The 25,525-nt window shown below is 35.0% G+C and overlaps 1 protein-coding gene across 1 annotated transcript in view; it reads right to left on the reverse strand.

Moving 5' to 3' along the window:
• Positions 1-304: 304 nt before the first annotated feature.
• The window catches only part of LOC6561455 (protein bunched, class 2/F/G isoform), a 120,547-nt gene continuing 95,326 nt past the window's right edge, over positions 305-25,525 (reverse strand). The window contains exon 5 of the mRNA XM_032735882.2: positions 305-1,519. Coding sequence (XP_032591773.1) covers positions 1,097-1,519 — 423 coding nt within the window. The 3' untranslated portion in view covers positions 305-1,096. The remainder of the gene's footprint in view (positions 1,520-25,525) is intronic.

Consider the following 25,525-nt stretch of genomic DNA (forward strand, 5'->3'; position numbering starts at 1 on the left):
AACATGCACATTATTTAATTTGATTTTTGTTTTTTTCTTTTGTTTTTTAGTTAATAATTTGCTTCATTTCTTTTAAATAAATTAAAATAATAAAATTAGCAGCTTGCTTTTTATGTTTATGTTTAAGTTTTATATCAATAATCAGTGTTTTTTTTGTTAGAATTATTTTTGAATAAAATGTGTATTGATCTCTTCTTCTTCGTCTTCCTCTTCTTTCTCTCGCTGCTGCTCAAGTTTTATTTTTTAGCGCTTGCTTTTTACAATTTACAATGCACAATGCAAATTATCACATATTTTGTTTTTTTTTCTTCTCTCTTTCCTTTCTCTCCTTTATTTTTCTTCTCTCTTTTTCGCATGCTCAAATTCTACTTTTTACAATATTTAAGTATTTTTTGAGGCAAACTTTTAGGTTTCTTTTTATATTTGCATTTTTATATATTTGATTTGAATAATAACATAAAACAAATTCAAACAAAATAAAATAAGAGCGTTTTTTTTTTTGACAATTCAAAATTAAACTGAACCTGAATGTTAAATTTGGCGCAGCAGCGCTCTATTAAAAGAAAACTCTCTGCTCGTTAACAGCTACTGCCGGCTGCAGCGAGTTACTGTTACACGCAATCCAACTAACTGTGGGTGCAAATGTGTTTGTATGTGTATGTGTGTATATGTGTGTGAAGGTATGTGTGGTGTTAAACAAATATCACAATCGAGAAATTAACAAAATGGCGGCTGCAGCTAATAACAGTCGCACAGCAGCTAACATAGCGCAACCTTAACAGAGCAAAGCTGAGCACAGCACAACTCATTCTCTGTCTTCCCCACACACATTTGTAATACTTTTTTGCTTGCTTGGTTATGTTAATGTTAAGGTTGCTGCGCTGTTTGCTGCTTCTGTTGCTGTTTCTGCTGCTGCTCTGCTACTGTTAGCTGCACTCTGCTAACTCTGCTTTTGGCTCTGTCTGTTAAATATCTGCTGTTGCAGCTGCAACAAACAAAATTACGACATTCCAATCCAACCCCGATTTAAAAGGGCTCACATTTTTTTGTAAAATTACAATTAAAACAAACTAACAAATACTAACAGACACACAGCTTAGGACATTGGCCCATTTGTGCTGACGGCTGCGACGGCTGCTGCTGGCTGCGCTGCTGCTTCGATTGCAGAAGCTGCCGCTGTTGCTGTAACTGTTGCGTCGACGCCGGTGCCGTTGTTGTCAGTGCCATTCTCTGTTGGCGCTGACGCCGACGACGCTGGACTGGTAACGGCCACTGTTGACGCTGGCGCCGCTTGTATAGCTGGCGTTGCTGGCGGCGCTGCAACCGCAGCTGGCTGCTGGCTGCCTGTGATCTGTAGCTGCATCTGCAACTGTTGCAGCGTCTCTGGGGCAATGTTAGATTTGAGTATGTTATTCTCCAGCTCCAGATTGGAGATCTTGTCCATCAGCTCGGAGATGCGCTCCTTGAGCACTTCCACCTCCTCGCGCACCGCTATCATCAGATGCGATTTCACCAGATCCTGTAAGTGCAAAAAAAAAAAAAATTTATTAGTTAAAATGAGTTATTAAATTTTTAAAATTATAAATTAAAATGCTTAAAATGTTCGCAGCGATTATCGCTTATGTAAGCTAACAACGAAATGTTGATTAGCAGTGACGTTGATGCTCTCTTTTCGCTGCTCTTATTTAACAGCTCTGCAATATGGCATGCTACTTAAAATGTTAACATATCTGACCGAACACGTTGTGCGAACAGCGACATGTTGGTTAACAGCGTTGCTGCTGCTACCTGCTCTGCAGCTGCTTAAAGAGTTAAAACCTACACGCAGATCGCTTATGTAAAGATAATAGCTAGCACTGTTGCTCTCTTCTCTGTAGTTGTTAACGTAACAGCGCATTAACTGGCTCGCTCACTGCTGTTCAAATAAAAAACACTCAATTTGTCGATGTTAGCTAATAGTCTATTAATTTCAGTTGAAAAAAGAAAATATGACTTGAACTTAGTTAAGGCCACGCACTAAAATTCATGCCAACAATGTCGCGTGTTTCGAGTAAAAGTACTAAATAATTATTGCAGAGAATTCTAACCAGCTTTACCTTTGTTTTTTCCCAATGTCAATGCCAACAGCAGCAACAACAACAAGAAAAACTCGCCACGCGTGTCTGCTGCAAATGCTCGTTAAATTTTAACATGCCCATTAAAAGATGTGGGAGGGCAGAAAAAAAAACAACTTAATGTGAAACGTCACCGTTACGTGATTGCCATCTCGCTCGCACATTGCATGTTACACGTGCGCGGCCAGCAGCAATAACATAGACATGTAATTATATATATATATGTAAGCAGGTGAGTGGCGCTTTCCTCTGCTTCTTTTTCTTCTCATCTCTTGTCCTCTCTCTTTTGGCGACACTTTCTGCTGCGCTGCTTGCTGCATTTAGTTCCGTTTTCATCGAGATTACGTTACTTTTTTCTCTCTCTCTTTCTAAAAAGCCGTTGGCCTAATTTTCACCAAAAATGTTGCCCATAAAAAGACTCGAAATTATTCTCGATTAGACAGCAATATAAATATAATATATTTAAACACAAATTATGAGAATATGTAGCAACACGCGCGCGATTTGCGTGCGTTTTCTATTAGTCATTCTCATGTGATTTATGACTAAATCAGATGCGTGGGGGAGGGGGCAAGGCTTTTGCTGTCGTCTCGCATTTATTGCACTAATTTTCGCTTGTTGTTGTTCTGCTTCCTCTGATTATAATTGGCCAACTGCCAAAGAATTATCAAAAAGCAACAAAAAATCGCGTTTTTCTATCTTTGAAATATTTTAAAAAGTTCCGTTCAATTCATGACAATTTAATGAATTGAAAATAGTACGCAGACACATATATATATAAAATATACTTATATATATGAGTAAAATATATTTTGTTTTGACAAATGTGCACTAATTCAATAACTCAATTATAAATGGGAAGTCCGCAGAAAGTCAGAGCATTTAAAAATTACAGGTGATAAGTAGATAAAAATAAAACTGTTAATTGAAAATCTAGTTTTTAACCACAATTAAAAATATTAATATGTATGCAAATATAGACTACATAATTTAGGCGTGAAATTATCTAATTCAGTATATTGATTTTTAAAAATATTTTTTTTAAAACATTTTCATTTATTTATATATTTTTAGTCCCGCTTTTTGTGTGCATTTCCTGTTTAAAATTGTCTACATTTTTTCATGGCCTCTTCTAAGAAAAAGAAATAAATGCACACCACACACAACATATCCATAACACACACACAGAGGCAAGTGCGTTGAATTTGAAGTTGGGTTCGTTTTCGGGTTCAACACGCGTGTCTTTTGTCTGCTTCTTCCTTTTACTCTTCTGCTGTTGTTCTTGTTTGCCTTTCGTTCGTTTATTTTTTGGCTGCACTTTGCTTAACGAAAGAAACACAAATATGGCGACCATAAGAGACAAGCGACTAGAAGGCGTCTTCCCCTCTCCGCTCTTCCTTATTCTAATTCAGCACTTTTCCATGTTCTCCTCTTTGTTGTCTGTCTTTTTTACCTTTTCATTTTTTGACAAAAGAATTTAACTCATAATATAGGCATGAAAAATGAATACAAAAAAATCATACAATTTGGCAGTCTAAAGAGAGATACAGAAGTATATATATATTTATTATATATGTATATATATATATATGGATATTTTCCTCGACTTTGGCTGTTTGCCTTGACGACAAGAAAAAAAAAATGCGCGCAGCCTCAAAAATAAAAAAAAAGTAGCAAAAATCAATAGCAGAAAATCAACTGCAGCAAGGTGAATTTTTCTCAATTGCACAAATAGTTCAAGCCTCTATATATATATATATATATATATATCAATTTTTTTTGTATACGTACTTTGGCATTGGGGACCATTACATAGCAGGGGCTGTCGTAGCCCTTCTGCCAAATTTCGTATAGCCAATTTTCTGGCTGACGCAGCGACATTGTGCCCATCATTTTTCACTGGTGTTTGTTTTTTATATTTGGTATTTAAATGAGTTTTTCTTTTTCTCTTCCACTTTTCAGTGTTTTCACGCACTTATATAATTCTTAAAAATTTATTCCAATTTTATTATATATCACAGTTAAAACAGTGCACAAAAAAAATCTCTAATATTTTTCTTGCTTTGTACTGATATATTTTTTTTTGCGTGTGTAATTTTTAAGTTTTTTGCGCTTCTTTATTTTCCTTGGGTTGTTTTTACGACAAAAGTTCAGCAATAACTGAGTGCGCTGTGTAGCTTTTGGTAATTTATGAGACCGGCGCAGAGCTTTTGCATTTGCATTCAGAGTCGACACACACAAAAAAGCTTATTTTTCTCTCTGTTGCTTTTAGTTGTTTTTTTCTTTTATGGTTGGTTTTGTTGCTGAAATAATGTAATTCAACAAATAATAAGTCTCTTGTTGGCTGGCCGCTTGCGCACAAATTACAATTAAAAACTTGTATATACTAGATTTAATAATAATTTCTAAATTTTTTTTTATTATTTGTGTTTTTAACGTTGTTCTTTTGTGTGTGGCGTGTTGCGAGTTGAACTGGCGACTGAACGTCTGCTTGCAATTAGTACCCGTTTTATATCAAATTGCAGGCAGCAAGCCGAAAGAGAACGAGAGAGAGAGAGAGAGAGAACAACAGCGAGAGAGCATAGGCAGAGTGTGTGTGCATGCCGTGAGAGCGTGTAAGAGAGCGAGCGAGCGTGCTGTGTATCTGGCAGATAATTTTCGGTAGTGCGCGCCATGTTGCGACAGCTGTATGCGTGTGCCTGCGTGTGTGTGTGTATTATAGATGACGGGTGTGTATCTCACTCAATCTTTAAGCATTTTCAAATCAAAAAAATATATACATATGTATATAAAAAGCTGTCTCTGATGCTGCTCTCTGTTTGTTTTGACGCGCTGCTCTACGCCTCAATAATTTACACATTTTTTCTCAACTTATTTACAAGCAAAATAAAAAAAAAGCTCAAATATTCATAAGCCAGCGCCCCAATATTGGTAAGAAAGATTTAAGCAAAGGCAAAGCAAAACAGCCGGCGTGTTTTTCATACGTATTTAAATATTTAGATACACACTCACACAAATACTCATATATTTATATATACGCATACCTATAAAGTATTTGCCATTCGCTTTCGGCATGACAAATTTGCTGCTGGCTACTTTTTTATTTGTTTTTTTATGCCTGTTTCTTTGGCACTTTTTTTGCGACGCAAAAACTTTACGACACTTTTTTTGTGTGTGGTGTTTATCAAAGAGTAAAAAAAAATACAGACAGACAGACGGAATGCTTGGCGTTCTTATACATATTTGATACGTTTTGCGAGCAAACATGCCATGTTTTTTTTTCTGCTGTTAATTGTGCTTTTTTGGTGGTGGCTCTTTTTCACCTTTTGCGCATTGCGTTTTATGCTGCTATGCGAATAGAAGAAGTATAAGAGAAGAAACAGATGAAGAAGAAGACTTTCTTCAATTGAAATGCCATTTTTATATAATCGAGAGTCAATTTATTTCCGCTTTTTACGAAACGAAAAATGAAAAAGTAAAGAAAACGAAAGAAAAGCAAATAAAGACAAGCCCACAAATATTTCAAGGGCTTGCAACATTTGCAAAACAAAATTGTCAGCAATAAAAAAATGTAACACACATGCAAAATGCGAATGAGAAAGAAGGAAAGAACGAGGAACGTATCGATTTCATGCGCATGTCCCCAGAAGAAGATGTATCCCACACCCCCCTCTCTGTCTATCTATGGGTCTTTAAGCACTAAACAAAGCTCAGGAAGACGCACACACACACCACATAAGCACAGTTAGAAATGCATACATAAACACAGCTTCACACATACACACACACATAAGAAATACAGCTTCATTTATTTTCCCACAGCACAGAAGAAAAAACAGGCCGGCAAAACAAATTTGTAAAAAAAACATCCGCGTTTGAAAGCACAACAAAACTTTAAACTAAAGACGCAAAATGCAAAAAACAAGCAAATATGTAATAATTAAAAAATGCATGTGGCAACAGAAGCAAAGAAATAAATAATAAAAAATACACAACACAATTAACTGCACATTTGTCAACTGCAGCTGATTGTTGAATAATGAATGTAATAAAATATTGCCTCATTCGAAAGAGTGAAAAATAGTTGAATAAAAGTTAGCCAATTTTTATATTCATTATTCGAGTTTTAGCAACGCGAAATCTTAACTGAAAAAGCAATAAAAATCGAAGCTTGCCAATGCTTTTTGCATTTCTAATTACAGTTTATCTTATTTTACTTAACAGCGTTCTGCACAAATTAACATACGCTGTAAAAACTATTCACAGCTGTTATACAAATTATATTTCATCAATGAAAATGCAAGAGAAATAATTTAACAACTGCGAATTATTATAAAAATAAAACAATTGATATGTTTTTTTTGGCAACAAACAAGAAAATTGTTGCCATACGCCTATTATTCAAACCAATATATATATTATAAATATTCATATTGGCAGGCAGCCAAAAGTATGAGTTCAAATATGTTATTCACGACTCATTCTTCATTATTCAGGTGGTGAAAAACAGCAAGATTAACATTTGAATAACCGTCTGGCAAATAAAAAAGTGGGTGGGGTGGAGGAGTATAACAGTATTACGGCTTTGCCCCCCAGAGACGCCCCCACACACTGGGTCAAATAAGTAAATATTTCCAAAGCTGATTAGAAGTAAAAAAATAAAGTGTTTGTTGTTTTAAAAGCGTATGGAAATTTTTTGTTACTTGTTGACAAACCAAAATCATCAAAAGCAACAAAAGCAAACATTTTTTGTCGCATGTGGAAAATTACATGAGATTTTTTTTATTTGAGAAAGAGCTGAATCTACGGCTGGGGAAGCAGAGAATGAGAATGATCGACAATTAAAATAAATAAAATCAAAATAAATAAATATTCCATCTCATTTTGATGTTGAATCACATTTCGAAGCGCGTGCACAAAATTAATAAATTGCACTCTATCTCTTTCTGTCTGTCTCTCTCTCTCCTCCTCTCTCTGCTTCTCTCTGACACTTCGCACTGGACTTTGGGCAATGCACAACACTGGCTCCGCCCTTTTACTGTTTTAATGATTAGATTAGCTGCTTATCACTGGAAAATATCACAAAATGTTGTGCAGGCAACAACCGTTATAAAACTGTTAAGCTGGCTGTTTTAAGCCGAGTGAGCAAGAGAGAAAGTGGAGGAGGGGGTGGGCAAAACGTCGACAGGCAGTCTTTCAACGCGGATGCAGGTGATGCGGATCGAGGGGCGTAGGAGGGCGAGTGACGCGTCAAAAGTGTTATACAAATGAACTTGGGCAATGTAAAAGGAGAACAAAAAAATTTGTTTGAATTGAGCAGTTGAGTTATCTAAATTAAACGAAGCCAATAAAAATCGAAGCCATTTTGTAATTTCAAATTACAGTTACTTCAAAGTGCTCTACTCAAATTAAAATACCCTGTAAATATCTATATTATACAAATTGCATTTGATCAATGAGAAAATGCAAGAATTAAATGAAAGAAATATGACAACATTTATTGTGCGAGTGGTGTTATTATTTTTTCCACAACTCTATATATAGTATGAGATGCTATTAAATTGTGACCATGGAGGCGCAAACAAATAAAAAACAAAACCAAATAAAAATTATGTCAAACAAAAAAAAAGATTTGAAGGCCTCTGTTAAAAACAATTTTGCAGCAGCAGCTCAATTCCCTCTCTCTCGCTCCCCCTCTCTGTATTTGCATAACGGTGTACTCTCACAGTTTCCGTTTCTCTCTAGGTCTCGGTCTCGGTCTCCCTTTCTGTTTTTCGTTCTTTGTTTTCTGATCACGCCACACCTGTCAGCACCTTACCCAGCGAGCATTTTCCCCTCCCCACCACCCTAAACACATTCCCACGAATATTTGCCAAGGCACATCATGACTGGAAACTGGAACGAAGGCTGATTTCCTGTGGAGGCCCCTTCAAACTCATCAATTGGAACAACAAACAGCTGATTGTTTAGTCAGCTTATCAGCTGTGCAGAAAAAACGGTACCACTAAACGGTAAAGGAAAAAATATACATTTCGCCTCGAACTTGTTCCAGGCGGTATTCCAAATCACACACATGCATATGCATACATATATGTGCAATGCGTGTAAGTATTTGTTTGCTTTGTTTTGATTTCTGCTTCATTGGCTCTTTCTATGGCAGAGAAGACACAGAATGCTGCTGCTGACGTCGCTGCTAACATCGCTGCTAACGTTGCGCTAAATGGTCAGCAATTGAAATTCATTAAAAACAAATCAAAAAACACAAGCGAACGCAACAAAGTAAAATATCAAATATTCATTTGAGAACTATCTCAAGGGGGCCGGGCTGTGGGGGGGGGGGGGGGTGTTTGTTAGTTTGTAGTGTGTCTGTCCAACAACTATCTGTCCAACGTTATCTGTTCTCCTCGCTGCTTATCTATCAACTTTTGCCTGCTTGTCTAGCTAAGCTTATCATCATCAGCAGTAGTTTTTCACACAACGCACGCGTGATTATAGTTTCAGCTTTGGCTTTACAATCAACAACAACAATAACAACAACAAAAATAACAACTATTAGCACATTTGTTTACCGCAAGCCAAACACACACACAACACATCAACACACACAAATAAATCCGTCGTAAACAGGTACAAAATACACAAAGAGAAGAGGAGGAAGAAAGAAAGAAGACAGACAGTCAGGCAAATTTAAATACTCTGTACGTAATTGTAAATTGGGTATATTGGCTTATTATGGTTGCAGAAGCCAGAAGACTGGCAAATTCTGCATACGCTGTGTGGAAAGGTAAATGGGGTATATCGGATTGTTATTGTTTGCTAAAGTCATGAGATAAAAAGACTGGCAAATAAAAGAAAAGGAAGGAAAAGTAAGAAAACTTTTCTTTTTTTTATCATTTAGACAGTTTTACTACTATCAACATAAGTAAGCTGAATTGCTACTTATTTTAGTTTAGTTTAAATTAAGAGATAAAAAAGAGAATTCTTAGAAATGTTTTTCCACATAAAAATAGAGTATTGGGCAGTCTTTAAATTGTCAGCAGAAAACAACTTGCGATTGCTTTTACATCGCACACCCAGATATATATATATATATATATATATACGCCTAGGTATATAGTCTATAGTCTGAGTAATTTGTTTCGAATGCTAATTTGTTTATCTCAGCCAGCCAGCCAGACAGTTAGTCAGTCAGTCAGTTAGCAAGAGTGAATTTGTTATTCTGGCATAATATTTGGTCAAAACAAATAGAGCTACTACCAATTCTCAGATGCTACAGATGTATTTGTATTTGTTTAGGAATTAGCGCTACTTAGAAGCAGCTCGAGTTGTATTTGCAAATGGATCAATGACAACAGTAACAACAAATACGACAATGAAAACAATAATCATAATAACAAAACAGTAGCAGCTTATTACTGTCCCATCTATGAAGAGACTAAGGCATATGGCTTACTTGTAATAAATATTATTATTGTTGTTGATGCCTGTAATATTTGCTCCGCTGCTGGACACGTGTAGCAGACAAGTCCAAACAAATCATTGTTTTTTTTTTCGTTATCATGTAAATATATATACATAGATATATATATGTAGATATATAGAGAGAAAGACAGATCTGTCTGCAATAGTCAATTGTTACTTGTGGCGGCAATCAAAGGAAATGCCAATTAAAAAACTGCTAAACGAGCTCAATAGCAGCCAGTTTGGCTTAATATGCAAACTGGAAAAACGAATAGAGACAACTTTAAAGAACACTTAATAACTAAATATTGTTAGCAATGAATGGGCAATCATCGATACAAAAATATATCAATACGGAGAACTTTTTCCGTAATCAGAGAATATATCACTAAAAAGTAGAAGTGTAGAAATTCTATAACTACTATCTGTGATCACAGTAATATATACATGTATATACTGACATTTCATTGGATTCTATCTTTGTTTATGCTCAGTAAAAATCGACTTGAATTTTGGAAAATCACCCTAAAATTTAAATTGTTTTGAGAAAATAATTTCTAGATATAGGAAAATAAATTCCTTAATTCCGTATCTATATCTATATATATATACATATATCTATATCTATATATATATACATATATCTATATCTATATCTCAATCTATATCTCAATCCACATCTATATCTGCATCATTATTTATTGAATATTCCACTTAATTTTTTCGCAATTTTATTGGCATTTTCCTAATATTTTTCAAAACATTTTCGAAATGATATTCATGCCAATTAATGATCAACTATCTCGAGGTGCAATTTGATTAATTGATTGGACACATGTCCATTTGACTCGAGGCAAAGTGCCTCATTAGTTGTTTCTCGGAAACACTCGCCGAGTCTTTTCCCAAAAGAAAAATTGTGCAATTAAATTACATGTTGTCGTCTATGTGTTTGTCTGTATATCTGAATAAAAGAAACTAACAGAAACTGCCACCACCCACCCAATTCAACAACGACAAATCAAGGAAAATGTGACGCATAAAACTGAAAAACTTTTGCTTTTCAAACCATTTTCATTGTGGCCGTTTTTAAAAGCGTGCCAAGAGAAAAAAAGAAAATTGCTTTTAAAACTATTTTGGTCAACTTTAATGTGTATATATATGTATATAGGGCGCAAGATTTGACAGTTGAACATGTCCCATACAATATATATATACTATATAGCATATCTATATAGTGTATAAAGATATTCGCCAAACACATTGACAGTTCTAAATTGGGTTGATACGCAAACCAAACATATGAAAAATTACTCATCACATTTTCCTTTTTATCTTTTGGTCGGAAAAATGACAATTGAAACTGACACGTTGGATATATATATATACAGATTATATATATGCGGATTTGTCTCTGGCGAGACCTTAACCCAAAATAACTATCATAGAACTAATTACGCGTTGACAGTTGACAAATGGTTACAAGGATAATACACAAGAAACCTAAAGCTGAAATCAAATGCAATCGTAAAATCATCACACATCAAATTTTAAATAGAAATATTAACATAAACATTAAAATTTGGTGGTTTGCCTGAGATTATTTAATTAAAAATTGAAGTCAATGGGAAATAAAATCCAAATCAGAAAAAGAAATTCGGTTCGCTTTGAAAGGATGCGCAGTAAATTTGAAATAATGCTGAGAAACGTGTGTTGGCAATCAAAACAAGGTGAAATTTATATTTAGGCGGGTATGCTCAACTTTAAATACCCATTGCAGTTACTTTGCAATAGTTTTCTGAGAGATGAGTGTAGGTAAGTAATCACCTAAAATCTGCAGACAGATTGACCGATTTCTAATGATTAACTGTATTATATAGTCGACTGATATTAATCAATCCAAATAAATCACTCAAAATGTCTTGCATATCACATTAAAGACTCATCATACCCAATCGCATGAGCAGACACCATTTCTTTATAGTATTCTGTTTATATTCTTGATTTTTATGGCGTTTGTGGCCTCGTCAAGAAATTAAAGCAAAAAAAAATGAGAATAGGAAAAACTGAAAGGGTAATTTGCTAGTGCGAAAACTATAAAAATGCGTCGGACAAATTTGTCCACGTTTTGGGCAACACTTGCAAAAGTTAATTGCCACACGTGGCGAGTTTGTTGGCATCACTGAGTGAGCTACAGACAGACAGACAGACAGAAAGACAGGCAGACTAAGAGACGACAGCTAATTTGCGCATTCAAATGCAATTAGCGCGGCTGTCTCTCAACCTGGCCAAGAGCCGAATCAACTCAATTCGACTACCTGGCCAAAATGCTAATCCGCATCGTAAAACGTAAAACGTGTCTCCCTGTGGCCAACATTTTGCTGCAACTGCAACTGCAACGGCAACACAGCGTCGCCATCGGCGTCTGTCGGTTTGTCTTAATTGCAACCAAGTTTTGTTTTTGTTTTCTGTTGCTACTTTTTGCTTAGGCGATTGCCTCATTCAATTTTATGGCCCTTACTTGATATGGTCAGCATTTCGAAGAGGTGTCTAAATGAGACTACAACTGAAAGTGCGCATGGCAAATGCTTAACAAAAAGTTGTTAATGGCAGACTGATAGTAGAATTGGTCAAACTAAATAAGAAACTATTTATATATATAAATATATCATATAAAATTGTAAGAAAGCAATAAACAATTGTCTGTAAATTTGTGGAAAGCATTGAGGAAAACTTGTTGGAAAATATAATGATCCATTTTTTATAACCTGAACACATTGAAAACGGGAAAGGATAGGGGAAAACCCATGGGAAAATAAGAATCATAAAGTAAAGTTTCATTGAAAAACATAAGAGAATCTCAACTAAGCCACTATCATATAAAATAGTGTGTATACCCGTCAGAAATTGTCAAATGGGTATCATAAAGTTGTGCAAAAAGTTGCAACATGTAAACAGAAGCATCAGCGACCGATGGGACACTCAAAATTTTGAATATAAATTCTCGTGTGCCATAGGCAAATTGAGCATATATTATTTTATCGATAACTTCAGACGTTTCGAAAATATCGATATACGTCGACTGCCGATAGCGATAAAATACGTAATTGTAAAGATAAAGCCTTTCCATTGATATACAACATACCCAGACATATTATTGATAAACTGTAAAGATTTCATAAAGATGGGCCAAGAATTTCATATTGAATTAACTACTATCAGCATGCTTAGTATTTATTTGGGGTCCAATTTTCTTTTAATATTTATGATTAAAATTCTAGTTTCCACAGAACTTAAACTTGAGCACATGAATAATGTTATTTACCTCAGACTGTAATGAGTTTCCTCAAATTATTTTTATCTAAATATTCAGCTATAAAATAAAGTATGAGCTCATTTTTGCCTTTGGTTTCTTTGTTTTCTTTTTTTATTATTTTTTTTTTTTACGTATGACACCTTTTTTAAAAGCTGATTTGTATCCAAAAACAGTTAGACAACAACAGCAACAACAACACGAACAAATTGAGCTATTCTCCCTAATATGGTTTATAATATTACAGCACAATATCATTCTGACTACGACTCTCTCTCTTTCTCTCTCTCACACACACGCACACTCTGGCAGCGCTGCTTAACTTTTGACTATGCCTATCGCAAATAGTTTGTAAACAAATGAGCGGCCCAAAGAGGAATGAGCAAAAAAAAACAGAGAACAAGAACACGCCGAAATTAATGAAAATTTAAAGTGAGGCGCGCACAAAAAAAAAAGAAATGCTATGAACAAAACAGAAGGCAAAACAGCTAAAACATAAACAAAAAAGAGGCAGGCAAAACTGAATTATTTTATCATGAATTATTCAAGGCCAATCAGGCGAGGGGAGGGGCGGGGGCTGCGCAAAGAAAAGGGCCAAAGCAAAGTACAATAACAGAGAGGGAGAGCAAAGCAGATGATTTTGCAGAGCGCAGCGTTCCCATGATTTATGTATGCACACACATACACTCACACACATGCACGCATGCATATGTACACTTGTGAACAAAATAATAGCACCACTCGCACATGAAATGTTTGCAAAGGTGGCTTTGCAGGCGTTTTTGGAAGTGGAAGACGACTCTAAAACAGAGTGTGAAATAAAAAAACCTACATATATTATTGATTAGAATCCCTGATGCTGTGCTAGCATTTATTTATTCCTTTTCATTCGTAAGAAATAATGTCTGTAGTGCTGCTATTATGCTTTTCGCAACTGTATGTGTATGTGTGTGTGTAGGGGTCTAAATATCATGCTCTTTGCGCCTGTTCAGCTAATGCCGAAAACTATTTTAATTATTTTGTTTGTCTCATTTGTGTTGCTTTTGCTTCTTCTTTTTCTTCTTGCGATCGCTTATTTTTGGGTAACGTAAGAAAGACTTTTTTGATTTCGCCTTTTGCCCTTTGTTCCAAGAATATAGTCAATCAATTTCTTCCCCCCACCCCCCAGGAATTCTAATTGTGTGTTTCTCCTTCTCTCATTTTTATTGATATTCATTTGGCGCATTGTGGAAAAATTTGTTCAATTCGCTGCAGATATCAACTAATAAACTAATTGACTTACGTTCCCCAGCGAGCAACAAATACTTTTGTTTACTCTTTTATTTATTTGTATCATGTCTTTGTTTTGCTTACCTGTAAAGAGACAAAAGAGGGGAAAAGAAAAGTGTCAAAAATTAATAAATAAAAATTCATTTTAAATACATATTTAAATACATATTTTTTCTAAGAAACATACATAAAAACATCAACAGCAAATGATAAAGTAGCTCAAAGAAACGATGCAAAAGTAAATAAAAAATAATCCTATTTTTATATCTATAATATATAATTTATGGAGATATAAAAATGTTTTTTTATTTTTATAATATATAATTTATGGAATTGTATTTTTTTTATTTAATTTTAATTGTGAAATGGCCCATTAAGCAAATTGAACGTGGCAAAAATGTATTTGAAATTTCTCAGACTGTTTTTTTTTTCTTGGCTAGCTATTGAAATGCGGAAGCAAAATGAATAAATACAAAACGATGTTGCGTTATTCGATTTATAGCGCCTCTATATAGATAGACAGACAGACAGACAGACACACACCTAATGTTTACACCTCGTGCACTTCTGAGTTGTATTTATTGTCGTTTTCTTTTCGTTTTGAGAGACGCTGGCAGCCACAAAGAAAATGTGATAAATTTTCCACTGTGCGCCCAGAAATTAGAATATTGCTCATTTTGTGTCGTTTACCAAAAAAATCTTAATTGGCATATTGGTGCCAGATTTATAAAATGCCTACAAACAAAAGCAATATGTGAAAACAAATATACAAAAAATCAAAGAGAGAAAAATATAATTAATCATTGTATTGCAAAATCATCTAATTTTAAACGCTGCTCTCAGCTCAAATCGGTTCAGATCTTTATATTTTTAATGCAAAAAAAAGCAGCGTTGTAAACGCGTTTTTTATTTGTATTTTTTTAGTGATTTTTGTGAGCATTGGTGTTGGTGTTGCGATCATGGCCAAATCAAACGTAAACATGGCCCGAAAGCGCTGTCGACGACGAGGTTACTCAGAGACAGATAGGTGTGTCTCTTGCTATCTCCCTCTCTCTCACTCCCACTCCCACTCCCTCACGCTGTCTCTCTCGCTCTCTCTCCGTCTCGGCTAAAAGTCACCAGACGCACACACGCAACAAAACTCACCTCACCACACCACACCTCTCGCCACCTCCTCTGCTTCCTCACCTCTTTCGTCATTCTTCTTCACAACTTGTTCAAACTGGTTCAATAAAGGAAAAAATCAAGTAGACTCGATTCAAATCGCACCTGAGTAACACGATTATACGATTATTTATGCTATATACTATATAGCGACAGAGACAGACGCACGTGGATTATCATGTCTGGGGCACAACAAATGCTCTGTGGTCAATTAAGGCATTAAGTTTCTTTTCAGCAGTCGTCGATCAGATCAATGCAGACATCTTTTCAAGGCAACACGACAATAAAAATAATATAGGAGAATTGTCTACAAATATCTGTCTGAATTCTTTACTAGTAACATTTCATTGAACAATGTCGAAGAGTTTCTTAAAATTAGACTTTTTCATATACCATAGTTTTTATGGCAAATATAAATGGCCGAAGGGGTATAGTGAAGTTCGGTTCAAGTATGTTAAAGGCTGAAAGAAGCATCTACTAGCCCATAAGCCATATATATTCTTGATCAGCATAATTAGTTGAGTCGGTTTAGCCATATCCGTCTTTCACTCTGTATGAACATGCTGAGAGACTAAGAGATATAGAGATCTTAAGCTGGAATGCAAGTTTTCAAATAACATCAGGCTTATTTCACATTTGCGAATATCGATAAATATCGATTTCCAATAGCAATATCGTGAAAATACAACTTTCCAATTAATACCCACACATATTATTGATCTTCTGTATAAATTGTACTTAATTCGGATAAGAACCACAAATTCTGTTTAGTCAAAACGTATTTATTCAATATGATTTTTACTGGCTTCTTTTTTTTATATATTTTTTATATACTCTAATATATTTTGAGTCACTTTCAGGGATAGTAAGTCTTCCATTGATAAGAAACTTCCATCAGCTAGTCTACTCAGTATATAGTAGGGTATTTCTTAGTCAGCTGCATTTAATAGTTGTGTTTAGGGGGTATCTCCTAGATGAGCTCTCTCGACTCGAGTATTCCAAGTCGACTTGTTTTTTTTAGATATGCTGACAATTTAAACTTTGTGCTAAAAAGGCTTATTTCGCATAGCCAAAAATCTTGCTTATTAATTTCTATTTCGAATTGTATATTTTTAGCTTTGCAGCTTTTTAAAGACCCCAATCTATTATTTTTTTCACCACCCGCTACATATACTAAAAATATTTAGATTTATATGTATTTTGTTTTGCCTTTGACAACAAACATAAATTGTTGGCTATTTTCAATTATAATTCAGTTTTTATAAACTTTTTTCTTTGTTGTTGATTTATTTTTAGCAATTTGTTTTGAGCTTATATTTATTTTTTTCGGCCCGAATGCCAAAAAAGTTAATTAGGTCAGCAACTGTTTTTGTCAGTTTTCGATATCTTATTTATATTGTTTTTTCTCTGGTTGCTGGGCCGCTTGGCAACCAGCAAAAATTTTAAACAATAAAATAAATATGAGAAAAAGACAAGCAAGTAGCGAGTAAGAGTCGCGAGTGCTCGACTCGAAGTTATTGTGTACGGAAATTATATAAACTTTAAAGCTATTTTTACAACTTTTGAAACGTCAATTAAAAAATTGTGCAAGAGTTTCAAAAATTGTGGTTTTATCTTTGTTTGAAAGAAATCGTATTCTATTTGATACAAATATCAGGATATTTTTCAACAATATGAGAAGAATACAAGCAAAAGTTGACGGTAATTATATAAACTTTAAATGTACGAAATCTTGCACAATAAATTTGATATTGGGCACCAGAATATCTGACAATATATATTTTTTTATTTTATTTTTTTGACTGTCAATCAGAAAACTGTGCAAATGTGTCAAAAATCAAGGCCTTAACGTTTTCAATAAATTTCAGAGATATATATCTTATTTTATTTTATTTTTTATGTAGGTAGAAGTACAGCTTTCTTACGCACCTACTTTTTCTATTGGGCTTGACAACAGGGTATAAAAAACAAATGAATTTTTTTGCCCAAAGCATGGAAAAACTTTGCTTGTAAAAATCATCGTTGTTATTTGTTGTGTTTGTTGTTTATTGTTGATTGTTTTGTATGTTTTGGGGGTATATCAAGTGCAGGTTGACAGTTTGGCAGCTTGTCAGTTGATTGACATTTCTAGTTGTTGTTAAGTGGCACAGGCGTGTGTGTTGTGCGGTGTGTGTGTTGTGTGTCTGCTGTGTGTGTGTGTGTGGTGTAAAAGTGGATTGTTGTGCATTTCAAACGCAACTAAATACGCAGAGAAATTTGTCAAATTTTGAGTTTGAACAGCTGTTGTTAACAGCGAAATATACAACTATAATTATATATATATATATAATTATATATAGGTTGAGAAAGTCATGATCCAGTCATCATAAAATAATGCCACGTAAATAGGCTCAAGTTGAAAACACTTTAAAAGGTCATTTCGATCATCATTATTCAGTTGAGAAATGCGAATTAATCGGTGATGATTGAATTACTTCCTGGCTGACTCTAAATGAAAAGCAATTTAAGCATTACGGAAGATCATTATACATACATTTATACGTTTGTATCTTTTTCTATCTTATTGTATATTTTTGTTTCGCAAAGCAGCACAACAAAAGTTCATTCGCTCAATATAGCGCAAAGGTCATTGTGTCAATATATCAACATTAAAACACACACTTTTCACAGATCATTTCAGTTCAGTTCAGGCTCATTTTCAGTTCAGAGTTGAATCTAAATTTTAGGCTCAGCAGGGTCACATTAATCATTGTTTTATATATCTTATGATACAGAATTTAAGGGGTCGCAACGAATATACATTTTTGTTTGCTTTTCAAATTGTGCATCAAATTGTGGAAAGAAGAAATTATGAAAGCATGCCGCACATTAAATTAGAACTTCATATATATATATATATAGCTTGGCGTGTGCTTGGAATCTTGAAAATGTGTCACATAAAATCGTACATTTGTCTTCAACAAAATTTACGATTTTCTTCCTTCAAAAAATTATTTATTATTTTAGCTTATTTTCCACATTTAAAGATGTAATTTATGAGGTGAAACCTTCCCTTTTTCTGTAGTTTCAGATTTTTATTGTATTTTATTTTCGTAGAGTATATCCAATTCGACTTTTGATAGTTGGTTTTAATATTAATTTGTATGCAGGCGTCATCATCAACGCGACAGAGTGAAAATTCATTCATTTATTTCGGATTAGCATAAATCTGTTGTTTGTTTACGCCACCGCGAAACAAATAAGAAATAATGATGATCATAAGGCATAAATTAACAATGATTATGCTTTAAATAAATACAAATTTGAAAGTCAAAGCAAAAGCATGCGTTGACTTTAAGCCGGTTTTTGGCTTATGTCTGTCTAGGCAAATGATAATAATTTGCCAAAATTGGCACAAATTGTTTTGTGGCCAAGCGTATAAATCAAATTTAAATTTATTAATGACGACTAGTTCCGCATGTTGCAGCAGGAAGGCGACTACTAAATGACAGAGAACAATTTTCTGGCTTGTTCTGCCCGAGTTCATTGCAAAGATGAGAATCAAAAACAACTGCTAGCAAAAGATCTAATTTAATTGAAAAAGACTTTTGTTTCATGTTGCGTCTGGGCGGCAATAAAATTTTAGCATTTGATTATAAACAGCCGCCAATGCTGCTGCCCCAAGGGCAGACAGTATTGATAAACGACTGCCAGATAAGCTAAACCAATTGTGACATAGGCCCACCAGCAGATACTCACACATGGCTATATATAAATATTAAATATATATAGCAAAGCAAAGGCGTTTGCTTCAAAATCTACTCAAGGACGTTCAGTTTCAGCAGCGCACTTTGCCCCAAATGACCGCAGCTGCTTTTGCTACGACAACGGAGCACGTGGCGAGTGCTGCTCAGAGCGCACTTTTGTCGCAAACGTCCGTAGCCAATTTTAGTGCTTACAAATTGGTTGCGAGTGTCGTTGAGAATGCACTTTCGTCCCAAACGACCATTGCTTTATGAAGCTAGGTAAATATGCAACGAAAAGACGCGAGTGTCGTCAAGCACACAGTTCACTTTTGCAGCATACGACCGTAGCTACAATAATACATAAGAAATTCAAGTGTAGTCGAAAGGACATCACACTTTTGTCGTATACGACCGCAGCCACAGATTTCTGTGACAAGGCGCGACAGTCGTCAATCTCAGAGCGCACTTCCGTCGCATACGACCGCAGTTAGTGTTACAACTCAAAGAAGCCGACCCACAGCTGCATCATTCTGGCAGTAGTCAAGGATAAGACGCTAGTCTCGTTAAGTACACAGTACACTTTTGCTGCATACGACCGCAGCTGTAACAGTGATTACTCAAAAAAGCACACGCAGAGTCGCACAGAGCCCACTTCTATCTGATACGAGCGCAGCTGTAACTGTAATCACTCAAAAAAGCGCGCACAGTGCACTTTTTCCACATACGAGCGCAGCATTTGCAATTTGAGTGCGCCTGGCAACATAAAAGAAAAAAATACATAAAAAAAACGAGTGTTGATCAATTTGAATGTGGCTGTGAATGTGAGAATGAATTTGAGTGCAAGTTTGTGTGAATGGCAACAAGGCGATAAAAGTGACCCACTTAAAAGTGGCGCTCACTGCGAACTGCACTTTAAGGCTATCTAATGCCAGACGGTTGCATTTAAGTCTCTAGGCCAGTAAGTATTTAAATATATATCAAGTATACATCATGTATAGATTTACGATTGTTGTTGACTAACATGTTTCACGAGTGTGTGTGTGTGTATTTGTGGGGGTTGCATTTTGGCAGACAAAAGCACAAGCTGACCTTGAATGTGAAATGAAAATTCTAGAGAAAACGAAACAACCAAACTTAAGAAATAAACACAATTTATTTCGCGTGTTTTGCTTTTTACGAAATACCCTGTAACTGAGTGGGAGGTGTAGCGGTTATGATAGACAAGAAAGAGCCAACCCTGAGTAGATATCTAACTTCTAGATTATTTTTAAGTATTGCTTAAAGCTCATCGGCTTCAGCTGGATTCTTGATAAGTTCACATATCTTTTCTTATATCATAAATATGCCTCAACAACTTGTTCTGTTGTCAAATTGTGGGGTATCTGGCAGTCGTTCATTTGAGGCTTAAACATTTTCTGGTTTTCCACTTTTGTGCTTGGCAAGTGTTTAGACAGCAACATTTATTGGCATGTCGTCACCTTCTGCAGTTGTTGCCACAAGTTGCCACACGTTGCCGCTGCTACTTTGTAATGCTAATGCAAATAGCTTTCTCTGTCTCTCTCTTTCTCACTCCACCCTCCCTCTCTCTCGCACTATAACGCTAAGTGCAACAAAACACAGTTCAGTCTCTGATTTTTTCTGGGAAATTGTTGCATGACTGAGTCACAGCTGTTATTATATGTGTTGTATTTTTTTGTGCTGCTGTTGGGCCGACTACAAACACAGGTGAGCTCATCGTGTTGAAGTTTATTGTGAAATTCCAAGCCTAAAACATTCACAAATGTATCCACCCACCCCAAACCCCACCAACACAACCCCCTCTCGGCTGACTTTTGGTTTACATTTCATGCGAATTGAAAGTCAACCACAACAAATTAAAACAGCAGCTTCATCAAAAGCGCATATCTGATTTCTACAGAACTTCAATGAGAAGTTGCCCTTCTATATGTACAATATATATATAATATATATATATATAATTATATATGTATATGTAGATAATTATGATCAGCATCATCACGACGTTTGCCACACAATGTTGCACTATTGTCTGCTGTGACGCAATCTGCAGTTGAAACTTAGTCTAATGACGTCAGCTGCTCTACATAATATATAATTGTGGCTGGTTGGTTATACGATGAATTTGTTGAATTAGAGATCATAAAATTAGCTTTGACTTCGAATATGAAATCAGGCCATGAATGAAAAGCTGTCAGCAAATGTCTGCATGGAAACACTAAATGCATTTTAATTGGGAAAAATCCTAAAGCTAAATTCTAAAACCATATTCTTAAAGATTGTTTTTGCCTGGAAAGTAGATTGCTGTTAGTCTTTGTAAAAGTTATTCATTGTTATATTTATTATTATTTGAAAGTTCTTTTCAAACACTACTTTTAAGTCTCAATTAGTTACAGTCTCAGTTTCTACTTGCTGCGATTCCTCAGCCCCATTGCCATCTCTAATGAGTTGGGTGGGTGGCTTTTCGAAATGTGCCTTTGTCAGGTCAGGCCAGACGATCAAGTGATAAGCACGCAAGGCCAACGGTCTCAAAAGGTCTCGTGCCACAACTAATTAGCACTACTTTTTAGTAGATTATGGGGTATAGAGCAAATAGTCCGTAAAAACACGTAGAACGGTCACAAACTGGACTCTAGCTTGAGTTGGGGTACGTGTTTCTGACGTCAAACGGCGGTTCAAAGCGCACTTAGAGCAAATAGCTAGCTAAAGATACTAAACATTTGATACAGATAGATAGATTGAATTCGATTGGACAGTAGAATATACTGCGATTAAACATCAAAGGGTCGCTGCTTGTGGCACGAGGCAGTAGCGCGTGCTTATTTAGACAATAAAAGACAATGGGCAAAGAATCTGCATAGCAGAAGGAACAACTGTTTGGAGTTTCCAATTAAAAAATAATACTTGCATTCGACAGCTGTTTTCTCTGGCATTTTGACTATTTCGGTTCATTGTAATTAACCTTAACCATATTTGGCAATAATAAATGTTTAGTGCTGTTTTTCACACCCAAAAACTTCAATCGCACTTGCACAAACACAAAAGCTATTTAAAAAAAATATTTAAAAAAAACAGTGGTAAAAACCCAACGAGTTTTTTTTTTATCTTATCTGTTTCATTATATTTTATTGTTTATGGTTTTTTATGGCTTGTTTTTGCTACAAGTAGTCGTGTGCTCAGTCAGTCAGTCAGTCAGTCAAAAGAGGCTTATGTGGGTTGAGAAATTAACACCATAAATGTCATTAAGTCATTAAGTTAAGTTGCATTATATCTTATCTTGTTGTTTTCAACATGTTTCCTTAAACATGTTTTCTTGTTTTTCTTGTTTTTTCCCTGTCAAGCACCCACCCAACAATTGAGGAACTTTGTCAATTACCACCTTTTTTGCTGCTGACCGGCCTGCGTTTGCTCAGACACAATTGATAAGGCTTCAAATTTGATTACGCAGTTTAGTTTGTTGTTTGGGGGCACGGTTTAAAATAGAGAATGCCTTCAAATTTTTAATCTTGGACAATTTTTGTTTGTGTCCAAAATAGTGACGGGCTTGACTTTATCATCTATATGTATCTTTAGTTACTTAAAATGTCCAAAGGCTAGACGACTCTTTCAAATGCGACCCACATTCGAGGCTATTTTGATCATTATCTTTTCACTGTTATTATGGCCAGAACTCATTGAAAATGTGTTAAAAGTGTATAATGAGGTAGTAGAAAAGAATGTAGTAGGCAGCAGGAAGTATGTTTGAGGCCATAAACTTGTTCTTGCTCATCATTAATATCAGATCTGATTAGTCATATTAGTCGGGCTGTCTGTTGATCTCAGAGATTTAAAGTCCTAGAGATAAGGGCATACGAAAAGAAGTCTTTAAAAGAAGGTTTTTAAACTTGTTTTTCTTCAGATTTTTATAAATTTTTACTCTTTTTTCCCAAAGGCAATCGCAATCGGGTTTCCATACTCTTACTTTATATTTACTGTCTATTCCATATAATACATATGCATATTAAGCACTGTATACTTTAAGCAAGTACCTAAGAACCTAACATTTCTAATTCATTATCTGCGCAGTTTGTCCATTGATTTCCCAATGTCCACTGAAAAATCTTATCAAGGCTTGTTTCTGTTCAATCGTTTGATTTTCTATGTTTTGAGTGGTGGCGACAAGCAACGATTGCTAAATCAGCTATTCAATATTAGTATAGCCTACAAACATTATCAGTATATACAATATATATAATATATATATATATATATGTATTGTGTATATTCAAGTTTGAATACAAAAAATTTAAATTAATCATTGAGAAATGGCTGACAAGTGGCGCCTAGTCTTTGTTTTGAGTCGATTTCTTGCAGAATGAGATTAAAGATGTTTATACGAAGTACAATTTCGACGAGATTAGCTCAAGAAATGGGAACGTGTGCGTAGGGGTACTCACTATATATATATATATATATATATATACAACATAATAATATGAATATGAATTGTGATAGTCACACTTGAGTCAAAGTGCTGCTTATCGCAACTGGTAATAGTTATATTTACATTTAAATGAGATAGCTTGGAGTAATTGACAAAAAATAACAAGATTTTGATAGGACAACATATTTTTTAATGCGCAAAAAATAATAGGTGACGTCATTATCTTGTTTGTCGCAATTGATTGATAAGCAGCAGGCAGAAGATTAAATATGTATGTATATATATATATATATACATATATATATGTGAATAAAGGAAGCATTGTTTAAGGAAGCTAATGTCTGAGTTACGCTCACATGAAGGGCGTGTCTTTGTTTCTTATTGTTCCTGATAATATATACATATGTATATTTAATCTGACCAGTCGTAAAATAAAGAAATATTTTCGAAATGAGTTTTCAATGAACGCATAAAATATTTATGAAGAGAACTCATACATAATAAGAAACAGACTCGCAATATGGCCACATAAATTATACATTCCGACATATCCTCATTCTTTAGATATAGCATATGTCTAGAGTATTTATACCTCCAATACTTCAGCCTTTGTTCTTAACTGCGAATTGCCATTTGATAATCTAATCAGAGCAGCTTATCGGCCTATCAGCTTATCAAATTTGAGTTGCTTATTTGCCACGCTCTTTTTTCACCACCCACAAATCTATGCAGATAAAAAACACAATGTTTTTTACTATAAATTTTTTGTCGGGGTTATCTACAAAGTTGAACTCAAAAGCAATGGAGAGAAAAATCGCATTGAATATAATTTATATTGTTTCTGCACCTGTGAGCGCATTTCTATTTTAAGACTCTACGCAGGCACACCCCTACTATCAAGCACACATTAGTGTAGCTCCCACTCGCAACTCCACTCCGATATATATTTATACGAAAAATCAAATAAATGATGCATAATTCGATGACTTTCACTTTCAAGCTGTGTTCGCCTTTAATGCCCCAATGTATAATTATAATTATTACTATTCAAAGTGATGTGTTTTTTTTCGCCATATCATTGGCACAACAAAGTGTACTTGAAGTGTGTGTGTGTGTGATTGTGTGTGTACTTTATTGTGATTATTATTATTATTATTTTTATTATTTTTGCTTTGCGATGCTTATTGCGGCAAACAATTTATGGCATTTTTCGAGTGTCGCCGGCGCGATAAACAGCACACACACACACACAGACACACACTCGCACACACACTAAAGCAAATGTCTGCCATTTTGTAAACAACTGCGCCCCAAAACTGATAAGCAAAAGCAGCGGCTCATAAAATGACATAAAACACATACCAGGCGAAGTAAAAATATTTTCAAATGTGTTGAAATTTTTGTCTGCTTTTTTGTATATATTTTTAAATTCTGTAGCCAAGGTCAAAAGCAAAAGCAGCTCAAATCAATCCTGTTGCAGTAAGAAAAAGTGAACAAAAAATGAGAAAATTACTTTCACATAGAGAGAGAGAGAGAGAGAGAAGAGAGAGAAGAAACTTCTCGAGTAGAAAGGCAAACAGAATTCAGCTTTGCTTGTTTTTCTTCTCATTTTTTGTTTTTCTTCTTTCGATTTTGTTTGTTTGTGGTTTTGTTTTGGCCTGAAGAAAGTGCAGACAACGTACAAACTGGCAATTGAATTGACCCAATTGACCAACAATGGTCAACGTCATCGTTTTCTTCTTCTTCAGCTTCTACTCGCCGCACTTCTGCTGCTGATGCTGATGCGGCTGCTGCTTGCTACGTTGTAGATTTGATTTCAAAAGGAAAAGTTGATTGACTTTAACGAGCAACCAACCAGCTGAAACTGCATGCAACAAGTACCCCAATCCAAGAACCCCAATCAAAAACCAAACCAAGACACAGATCCGTCATCGAAAAAAATAAAAATAAGAAAAACAAAACCTGTGCATAAATGTTGCCTGTGAGAAACTGGTGATAAAAGATATATGCACTTTATGCACATTCAATTGAATCAAAAAGA

Source organism: Drosophila grimshawi, unplaced genomic scaffold (assembly GCF_018153295.1).
Source record: "Drosophila grimshawi isolate 15287-2541.00 unplaced genomic scaffold, ASM1815329v1 contig_1377, whole genome shotgun sequence".
NCBI classification, from domain to species: Eukaryota; Metazoa; Arthropoda; class Insecta; order Diptera; family Drosophilidae; genus Drosophila; species Drosophila grimshawi.